The 10309-nt window shown below is 41.3% G+C and overlaps 2 protein-coding genes and 1 long non-coding RNA gene across 4 annotated transcripts in view; 2 read left to right on the plus strand and 1 right to left on the minus strand.

Moving 5' to 3' along the window:
- The window catches only part of yipf2 (Yip1 domain family, member 2), a 7034-nt gene extending 6400 nt beyond the window's left edge, over positions 1 to 634 (minus strand). Inside the window, exons 1-2 of one of the 2 annotated variants that reach the window (XM_034893749.1) lie at positions 339 to 634; positions 72 to 137 (exon numbers count right to left, since the gene is read on the minus strand). In XM_034893749.1, coding sequence (XP_034749640.1) covers positions 72 to 102 — 31 coding nt within the window. In that variant the 5' untranslated portion in view covers positions 103 to 137; positions 339 to 634. Of the gene's footprint in view, positions 1 to 71; positions 138 to 226 lie in introns of both variants that reach the window. The other variant, XM_034893750.1, reaches the window with a different exon arrangement.
- A 596-nt stretch (positions 635 to 1230) lies between these two features.
- On the plus strand, positions 1231 to 4926 carry timm29 (translocase of inner mitochondrial membrane 29). The gene is made up of 2 exons (XM_034893751.1): positions 1231 to 1458; positions 4240 to 4926. The coding sequence occupies exons 1-2, from the start codon at positions 1353 to 1355 to the stop codon at positions 4905 to 4907; spliced, it is 774 nt and encodes a 257-aa protein (XP_034749642.1). The 5' UTR covers positions 1231 to 1352; the 3' UTR covers positions 4908 to 4926.
- A 4090-nt stretch (positions 4927 to 9016) lies between these two features.
- LOC117957748 overlaps positions 9017 to 10309 on the plus strand; it is a 19307-nt gene continuing 18014 nt past the window's right edge. Inside the window, exon 1 of the long non-coding RNA XR_004659584.1 lies at positions 9017 to 9026. This is a non-coding gene — a long non-coding RNA (uncharacterized LOC117957748). The remainder of the gene's footprint in view (positions 9027 to 10309) is intronic.

Genomic DNA, 10309 nt, shown 5'->3' on the forward strand with positions numbered 1-10309 from the left:
CCCACACCCCTAACAAGCTAAACCTGACAGATGGAGAATTAAAAACAGACAGACACCGCAGCGGTCTTTACCTTGGAATTGTAGATCATTAGGACTGGCCATTGCTTCAGTGATCAAACAGCAACCTCATGTAAGACCTGGGAGAAGAAGGACACACATTTCCACATGGTAGACCCTTATTAATTGATAGATCTCTTCACGCATCAAACCGCAACAGCACGCTCACCAATCAAGTTCTTTTACGTATACACTTCAATGTTCCCAAAAGTCCCCAAGACATGTCACCATTCTGCCCTGACTTTGTCCTCTGAGTAGTGTCCAGCAAAGCTTCAACCAACCTGTCCGCAGCAGGATATCCCTGGTGGTGATTAGGAAGATGATGGCGTGTCACACAGTCGCTACAACACTGTGACAGCTAACACTAGCTAAGCTAACGTTAAGCTATATTCAAACATGTTTCTCATTTAATTCAAGATGCGAATGCTAGCTAACGGAAGTATATGGAAACAGTACACGCAGGTTTTAATAAAATACCACTAGTCATACACTGCGAACGCCAGTATTTCTTCTACTGTCAGTAGAAGTATATACTGTTCCAGAGCTACTGCTGTCTGTAAATGCTGGAACGTAGTTCCGGGACACGTCACCACGTAAACAAAGCAGTCACGTGAACCGCCTTCTTGTTGATTAAAACGCACGCGCGCGCGCATGCACACGTACACATACTCATAGACACAAACACACACACACACACACACACACATACCTTTTCTATGTATTTATTGTATTTTATGTATTTTATATCGTTCACTAAACTTTTCTATTATTTATTTATTTATTTTGGCTGTTTACATTTTAAATGACCTTCCTTTATATATATATTTTTTTATATATATATATATATGTAACATTATAATCTTAATTGGAGAAAAAAATATATAAGTAAATAAATCATATGTATATATATGTTCCATGTTTGGAAATGAACATCTTTTTTTCATATGATGCCGAATATTTTATACGTTAAAATTGTTGTTGCAAACCATGTATGCATTGATAACATGTTTGTAAAATTTGCAAAATAAAATAAAAAAAAATAAAAAAAACACACACACAAAGTTGAGGAGATGTAGCATACCGTAATGCACAATTTCTAAAATATATATTTTCATATGTGTTAGTAATTTAGTTTACCGGATGTACATTGCGGGGAAAAGTGTCCAAGTGATGGCAAGCGGAACGTTTGCGTGTAGAGTTTTCTGTCGGAAGATCCACCATGTGAGCACAGCTTTTGACAACCAGCATGTTTCTTGAGCGTGAAGGTGACCGCACGAGTGAATAAACCCGTTGAAATGGCTTCGTTGCGTGTGGTGAGGAGGATGTTCTGCGCGGCGGCAGAAACGGCAGCAGCTCCGGTCACAAGCAGCAGATGGCAAAGGCTGAAAAACAGTAAAGCGGGTGAGAAACGGAGTCAGCTAACATTAGCAGCTAACGTTAGCAGCTAAGGTTACACTGTCAAAACCGCTAACGTTAGCTGCTAACGTCAGCAGCTAAGTTCACACAGGCGACCCGCTAACGTTAGCTGCTAACGTGAGGAACTAACGCCAGCAACTAAGGTTACACAGGCGAACCGCTAACGTTAGCTGCTAACGCTAGGGGCTAACGTCAGCAACTAAGGTTACACAGGCGAAACCGCTAACGTTAACTAGCTAACTAGCAAGTTACAATTAGTTTATCCTACTGCCCAATTCACTGTATGTAGAATATAAACAAGATATTTGTGTTTTTTTTTGTAGCTTGGTGCTACCTTTTATAAGGTATCTTCTGTGGGCCATCTGTTTTCATAGCACCAGCGGTTAAGTCAACCTTTTATTCAAGACTTCAGTCGACCAAGACTTGGTTTTTCGTGATTTCAGCCCTAATATTTTAAGTGGCAATACTGTATTGATTAATTTATATGTGTTGGTGAGTTTGTCTACCTGACAATCCCATTTTCCAGAAATAAAATGGAAGTGATATGAACAAACAGAGAAATTTAATTTTTTAGATAAAACGGATTCCTTTTGGGGACATCATTGGAAAATGGGAAGAAATACTAAAATTGCAATATATCGCAGAATATTGCAATATGTTTAAAATCTCAATTATATCTATTATATGAACAGGAACAGATAATATGGAATGTGTTTGTCATATCTAACCTGACACTTCTAAACGCGGTTTAATAATAAAATAAAGCCAGAGGGTTTATGAATTGCCCTTTCTTAAAATTACAAATGTTATTCTAATAACGTCAGACAGCATAAGTTGCTCAAACAGTAGTGTTCATTAGATTAGCATAATTAATACTTCCCACTTGTTCTTAATTACGTGACTACTAGTAACTCTGAAACACACGTTTTGCTGATACATTGCAATTCATAACCTTTTTTTCCAACTTCTAAGTTTTCCCAATTTCAAAAGATGAAAGGGAAAAAAAGGAAACTGTCAACAACAACCTGCACAATTCATCGTTATAAAGTCTCGATTCGCCCCGTCCACGATTTAGTTTTTCAAATAACAAAACATTTTTTTAATGACTTTGATTCTCATTTTTACACAGTCTGTATAAAATAGGTTTTTAAAGCGCTGCAATACTCTCCCTTCACTTTATTGAAGCCACTATGTGTAGAGCTTGTGGGGATGTGCAATATGCCGTAGGCGCCAAAAATAAATCTGTTTGTTTTGTTTTGTCATGGTTCATGTCGGCAATAAACATTCCACTCTGTGAAAAAAAAAAAAAAAATCCCGGCAAAGAATCGTGATATCAATTCTGTGCTAAAAAGCCTTGATTCATAACATTTTCCCCGAATCGTGCAGGCTTAGTTCAGACCAAAAAAAGCCATTCTGTGATTTGCCGCAGGGTTCTTCGGTGGTGGGAGTGTCCTTTTGTGTTCTTCATCCCCTCAATATAGCACAAGTATTATATTTCACGGTTAATCTCTTCCGTCGGATCGATCATAGATCTCGACGCTTCCCACCGCTCTTGAACGCAGCTTCGTTTCCCAGGGAGGAAGAAAAGGGAAGGATCAACGGTGCCGTTGCTGCAGGGAACATCCAGCTGTTACGCCAACTCCCGGGCAGCTTGCTGCAGTCTGAACACACCCCCCCCCATTCAAAATGAATGGAAAGATCTGTGGTTTTTGTCTGCGCCGTCTGACGGCCCACTCGGGCTGTGTGAACGCAGACTAACGCTGGACATTCACCCACTCTGGCGGTCCTGACGGAGAAACAAAAACGCGGTGCAATTCCACTTTCGGAAAAACGCAATCCGACGTCACCCTGCGGTGGCCAGCCATTTAATTGGTTATCAGACGGTTGTGAGGCGGTGTGAGAGTCCCGTACAGTAACAGTAACTGGCTCCGTCGCACCCACAAGAACTTTTTAACAAACAAAACACAAGCGCTCAACTGCCCAGGGGTCTGTGGATCAGCTGACTGACAAAAGCCCACTCTCTCCATCTCGGCTTTTTCTCTTTCCTCGTGAAATGAATCTGCTTTCAGGTGGGGTCGGAAATGTTGAGATCTGTACGCAGACGGAAAGTCAATACAAAGTCTAATTGTGATGCATCGGGTGGTTAAAGAACACAACTGGCATCACCCAAATGGGCCATTTCAGTGACACTCACCCAGGGCCGACTTAGGCTTCTCTTTAATAATCCTTTTAGGATGACTCCCGCAAGGAAATGAAATTTCCAGCAGAAGTGTTCAGCAAAAAGAATACAGTAATGAGAGAAAAAGAGAGGCAGTATAAAGATAAAATAATAACAACAATGATGATAATAATGATAAAACCTCTGGCTATAAAAAGACATTTACCATAAATCATCAGTCAAGTGTCAATGAACGCTAAGTAGGGCTGGGGCGACATAGAGAAAATCCAATGTCACAATATTCTCGACCAAATACCTCGATGTCGATATTGCGACGAGATTGTAGGGTTGACTATTGGTGCTTTAACAAAATGTTATTTACACAATGAGATTTGATGATAAATATTCTACGGAAATGTTTTAATGGCTGAAGGATAAGATCAGAACTTTACATCACTTTACTGTAAAACCAGGTAAAGACAACACTTACCATATTACCATATATCCAAAAATCTAAGACGATATCTAGTCTCATATCGCGATATCGATACCTCGATATATTGCCCGGCCCTAACGCTAAGTGTCTGCATCCGTCCCTGTGTCACTAGGTGCGTGGTGCCGCGGCCTGGTCTCTGACTACAAAGAGGCCTGTCGGGAGGTGGTTGTGGGCTCGTGGGAGCGACCGCTCAAAGCCTCGGTGTACGCCACTCTGCTGGGGGGGGCCTGGGCCTGTTTCTACACCCAACCCGACCGCTCGTCCTTCGACGCCGCCCTGCTGGAGGTCTCCAACCAGCTGGGCCTGCTGTCGCCGTGGATCCGCAACGGGACCTCGGACGGCCACGTGCAGAGTCTAGTGAAGCTTCGCAACGAGGGCCGGCTCCGCCACGCCAGCCTGGGTCTCCTCGCTCTGGTTTACCGCGCCGACTACGACGCCGACGCCACGCTGTACGAAGCCCAGTGCTCCAACCTGTCGGTGCCCTGGAGGGAGCTCCCGCAGCGGGTTCTAGACGTGGGCTTCATCGGCCGCTGGTGGCTGCTGGACTCTAAGATGAAGAACTACGATATGAACGAGGACGAGTTCAAGAACCTGCCGGCGCACATGCAGGCGACATCGCCACCCAGCGTTCAGGAGGTGGAAAGGAACGAGAGGCTGCACAAAGAGTCCTGGTTAGCACTGACAATGGAGGAAGAGGAGAAAGAAGTGGACAGAAAGGAGGAGAGTGTCAGCGAGGAGAGCCAATCACAAGCACTGAAAGAGGAACGGACTCAAGCCTAAGTGCTTCACACTGCAGGGCTGCACCATGCTGGATAGAGGACTGTCCCGGGGTAGTTATTCTCATTTTACATGCAGCGTTGGATTCAACAAACCGCTTTTAGCTTCCATTTCTAGCTTTGATCTGTCCAAAGTGCTTACTGCCACCACAAAACGGCCAAGGACGGAGGAAACAACCCCAGCTTTGTTCTCGTCAAAGTAAAAGCCCTTCAACTAGAGCTGGGCGATATGGAGAAAATCAAATTTTTTTACCAAACACCTCGATAACAATATTGTGTGGTTGACAATTGGTGCTTTCACAAAATATGCACAATGTCATTTTCCATAAATGATCATGATGTATGTTGATTAAAAATAGCTATGTGGGAAAAAGGCAAATAATAGAACAAATAGAAAATGGCATCATTCTACTGTAGTGCAGCCTTTAAAACCAGGAAAAGACAACCTGTGTCATATTACAATATCCAAAATGTAAGACTATATCTAGTCTCATATTTTGATACAATATCGATATATTGCCCAGCCCTACTTTCATGATCTTGTTTCTCTGCCATGTTGTTATTTATTCCAACCTGTTTTTTTGTTTTACTAAAAGGTAATACAAATGGTTTATACCGTGTGTCAATAAATCTGTCAACCATCTCCATATTTCTCACCATTGTTTTATAGCACTTGTCCCACTACTCCAAAAACACAATCATGCAGACTTTCAGCTTTTTACTAAACAATAAATTAAGTTTTATACATCAATTATAAGATTTATTTTATTTTACTTCATGCACAAATGGACCAAACGGATGCAGGATACGCGCAGGCAGCCGTCGTGCATCCCCATCGCGTCCCCAATCGTAATTAAAACTATGTAGAAAAGTAGAAGTAAGCACATCTCCGGCTTTAAATGTCTGCCTCTAAAAGGACGCCTCTACTTTAGACTAAACTGAACTCCATTTGTAGCTGCATTAGCAATACAACAATGGTGCATTGAGTGTGTTTGCATGGGCATTAGTTTTTTTTTTATCATCACATTTATGTTTGGGCATGTAAACATCATAGCCTTGTTTTATAAACCTTGATAAGCATATATAAGTATGTCAAATACCTACCTACCTACCTACCTGGGCCCTTTTTCAGAAATGTCTCCCAAGGCAAAATTTGTCTTTGGCATTAGAGAGAACACAAGTGGCAGCATACAGCCTGTAATGTATTCACTCATACAAATCCTTCATCTACAGTGTGTACAAAGAAACTTCAGGTAGCACTCAGTAACACACAGATCCTCTAATGTCCTCTGGGTGAAGCTGCTAAAGCGCTATAAACTAACTGGCATTTGAAACGTAACAAGTGGCTCCAACAAAAAGCCCGGGAGCCACTGGCTGCGTCTTATAAACTCATCAGTAACATACTGGAGTAAATGTACTTAATTACTTCATGTGAAGTCTTTGACGTTGTACATCCGTACCTTTTTACACAGTTTAGCTTGTACTACTACAGCACACAACAAAGACTCATTAACCGTTGAGTTTTTTCCCACAGAGACCCTATGAGGGAATCTCAGAGACACTGACCCCTTGGACTGATAAACCAGCCATGGAGGAGAGGGACATTAAGCCACAATGGGGGTCAAAGGGGACTCGTGATGTCTCAGGGGCTGTCACGTGTCACCTGGAGGGAATCGTAGGCCAGGGGCCAGCCTGAGCTGAGTTAACTGCCACTGGAGTCCAGGACCGGTGGTGTGTTAAGATATAGCCACCAGATGGGGGTGTAATGCAAAAGAATGTATGAGGCCAGCTCCCAAGAACCACCATTTTACACCCCTTTAAACACTAATAGCTATGAATGGATGGGGGACATCAGGGGGCTTATTCCCAATTAACACACATACAAGTGGGATGCACACTACTGAAATGCATTCATATGCACCATTGACACCTTCTACAGTGTCTCAGTAGCATGTTTGTGTGTCAGCATTTTAGTTGTATGTATGTATGTGAGGTAATTGGGAATAATGCCCCTAAGCCCCCCTTCAACCCCCTCATAAATAGTGGACTGTGAGGACACATGACCACACAGCAATTAGCCACGATCTGATGTGAGTTTGCATGTTCTCCCCGTGTTAGCGTGGACTTTCTCCAAGTGGTCTGGCTTCCTCTCACAGTCTCAAGAGGTTAGGTTAATTGTTGACTAGAAATGGCCCTCAAGTGTGAATTTGAGTGTCTCTCGCTATGTGTCGCCCCCGGCGACCTGTCTAGCTGGATCTAGCTTCTTACCCCATGTCAGCTGGGATCACCCCCACACAGACCCACTAAAGCAGGGCTTCCCAACCTTTTTGGTCTGAGGTACCCCCACAACGCTGTTAGATGAACTCATACTGCATACCCCGCATTTGAATTTGTTTTGAATAATGCTCAAATTCCTTTGAATAGCTTTCAATTCCATAATATCAGTGCATTGGGAACACTGCACATTCAATTCCACATCAAAACATGACCAGAATTGATCAAGTTTGTGTTCTACATTTACGGAAAGTGAAGAAAAACTGAATTTTAGGCTGTTAAAAAAAGCAGTATTTGCATTTTTTTTTTACAAACTTTACTGTATAAAATGAAAAATGTCTCAAAGTTTTGCTTTACTTTGAATCACTGCACACTATTTAGTTGCGTAAACCATTATTTCTGAGAACTGCTTCACATATGTGTTGCATGGAGTCACCTGTGAACAGGTATTCCAGCCCAGGACCATTGAACTACATTCCACAATTCCTCTGCATTACTGGGTTATGTCTCAGAAACACCATTCATGATGTCCCCCCACAAGAGTTCTATGGGACTTAGGTCCGGGGTTTGGACTGGCCGCTCCATAACATCAATCTGGTTCATCTGGAACCAAGACTTTGCTCGCTTCCTGGTGTTTTGGGTCATTGTCTTGTTGAAAGACCCATTTCAAAGGCGTTGTCTCTTTAGCATAACGCAACAAGACCTCTTCAAGTGTTTTGATTTATTAAAAGTGATCCATGATCCCTGGGATGTGATAAATAGGCCCAGCACCACAGTGTGAGAAACATCCCCATAACCACCGTGCTTTACTGTCTTCACAGTGTACTGGGGCTTGAATTGAGTGCATGGGGGTCGTTGGACCAACTGTCTGTGGCCGCTAGACCCAAAAAGAGCCTTCTTCTGATCGTAACTTTAAGTCTTCTTTGATTTTCCTGGAGCTGATCATTGGTTGAGCCTTTGCCATTTTGCCTATTCTTCCATCCATTCAAATGCTAGTTGACCATTCTTTTCCCACGTCGTCCAGGCTTCGGATGCCATATCAAGGCATTTGAAACCATTTTGGCTGAGTTTCTGGCTCATTTACTGCACTTCTTCATACGTTTCCCCCTCTCCAATCAACTTTTGAATCAAAGTCCGCTGTTCCTCAGAGCAATGTCTGGAACGACCCATTTTGCCGAGTATTTCAGTGAGAAATGCACAATAACCAGCATGCACAGCATTTCCTTCCTTCCTTAAATATGAGCCATAACATGACATGACACCTGTTTCTTCACAGAATCATTCCCCTCTCTAATTGAACACAACACTGCTATTTGAACACGCCCCTTTCAATTACTGATTCAATTACACAGAATGAGCAGCGTGCAGGTCGGGTCTTTTGGTTTTCTATGACTCTACAACACCTACTAGTAAATTATTTGCAATGTAGAAATAGCCCTTCTACCCAAAAATATGATTGATGACATAAGTGACGTTGGAATGCAACTATTTTGAACACAACTGTATATAAACGTTGATATTGTTAAAATTCTTTCATACAATTGAACCGTCCATGTTAAGGTCGGTTTGGTCAGCAAGGGTACTACTTAATACCATTTAATCTCATTACAGTGCAATATATTTTTTTTTGTTAGTACTTAGCCATTTCATTTCATTACAGTGCAATATTAATACTTAATCTCATTACTCTGCAATATTTAATACTCAGGACTTTTGAAACACAAAACTATGTTTTCGCATAATGTGTATAAAACCCCTTTATCTTATTACTTACTATTTCTATATAGATCAGGACTATGTACCACATCCCCCCTCTCTTTTTCTGCACTACCTGCATTTTAATTTAAATGTTTTTGTTAAATTTTTATCTAAACCATGATCCCGTCAACCATGAATTAAAAACACAATTTGGTCCCCTTTTTTTCAACATCATGATCACTTTTTCTGACATTTTTGTCACTTTTTCAATGTTGTGGATGTTGTGGAGGCTTTTCTTTCAACGTTTTTTGATATTTTTCTTTTTGACAGTTTCAGCGCTTATTTCGACCGTCCCATTTTTTTGTGCTAAAAAAACATAAAAAACTAAAAATGGGTCAAATTTGACCAAGGACAACATGAGGGTTAAATCTCATAGCACAGGTACTTCACTTGTGTATAATGACATTAAAGGCATTCTATTCTATTCTATTCTATACTACTTGGAGTGACGTTAAATGTTTAACCATTTACCCATGACCGTTTTTAACTGTGAGCTAACTATTCTAACCTGTGTTTCCTTTAGGACTTTTTGTAGCAAGGGGGGCAACCCATCCGAACCACAACCCCCCCGCCCAATGTTGTACGCATGAAAAGGAACTTTTCACTCCGCTGCAACACAAACACCTATATTTATTCCCTCTATTACCACACAGTGAGCCATTCAGTTGGGATCTTTTGAGGACCTATAGGGCACTAAACAGGTCTGGAAAATTAATTATAGAAGAAATTCTTCATATCGAAACAATAAACCCCATCAACACAAGAGTGTGAGGCGTTAAACTGGACGGACCGATAACCTCTGAATTGTTCTACTTGTTGTTGAATTGCAATTGAAAATAGAAAAATCTACTAAATGTAAGAAATATTGGTTCAGATGGAACAATGCATGTCATTTAGCTAATTTGAATACACCACATTCATCAATATTTTTGTGTATCCAAATAACATACACATTTTGGGCTCTTAAGGCAAAAAATTTGGATAGTCATCATGGAAACATTAATTGGTCATGTGACAAGGGCTGCATAAAATAACTGAATGAAAATAATACACGTAATATAAACTAAATAAAAAGAAAGCCTTTCAGATAATAGGAGACAGAACAAAAAATAAGTGCACTACACGATTTATTTTTTACAGCAACAAGTGCTCTACAGTGAGTTCAATATGTTTCTACTTCGAAATTGGCCTCCAAATTTCAACAAAGTACACAGTTGCCATATAACGTGTACTTTAAAGTATAGGCCTATATCCATTTACCATGGCAGTGATTGGCAGAACAGGCAGCCAAGTGACAGTACTCTTATCCAATGGAAATCCAATTTGTCAGATTGATAGCACTCTAGCAATTGGGGTGGCATTCGGGGGGGGGGC

This window comes from Etheostoma cragini, chromosome 15 (assembly GCF_013103735.1).
Source record: "Etheostoma cragini isolate CJK2018 chromosome 15, CSU_Ecrag_1.0, whole genome shotgun sequence".
Classification (NCBI taxonomy): domain Eukaryota; kingdom Metazoa; phylum Chordata; class Actinopteri; order Perciformes; family Percidae; genus Etheostoma; species Etheostoma cragini.

What these genes read in the sequence shown, in the direction of transcription:
- timm29 (XM_034893751.1), top strand. Translation starts at nt 1,353, where the DNA reads ATGGCTTCGTTGCGTGTGGTGAGGAGGATGTTCTGCGCGGCGGCAGAA. An exon ending in GCTGAAAAACAGTAAAGCGG is followed by an intron (nt 1,459 to 4,239) that starts GTGAGAAACGGA and finishes CTGTGTCACTAG; the next exon opens with GTGCGTGGTGCCGCGGCCTG.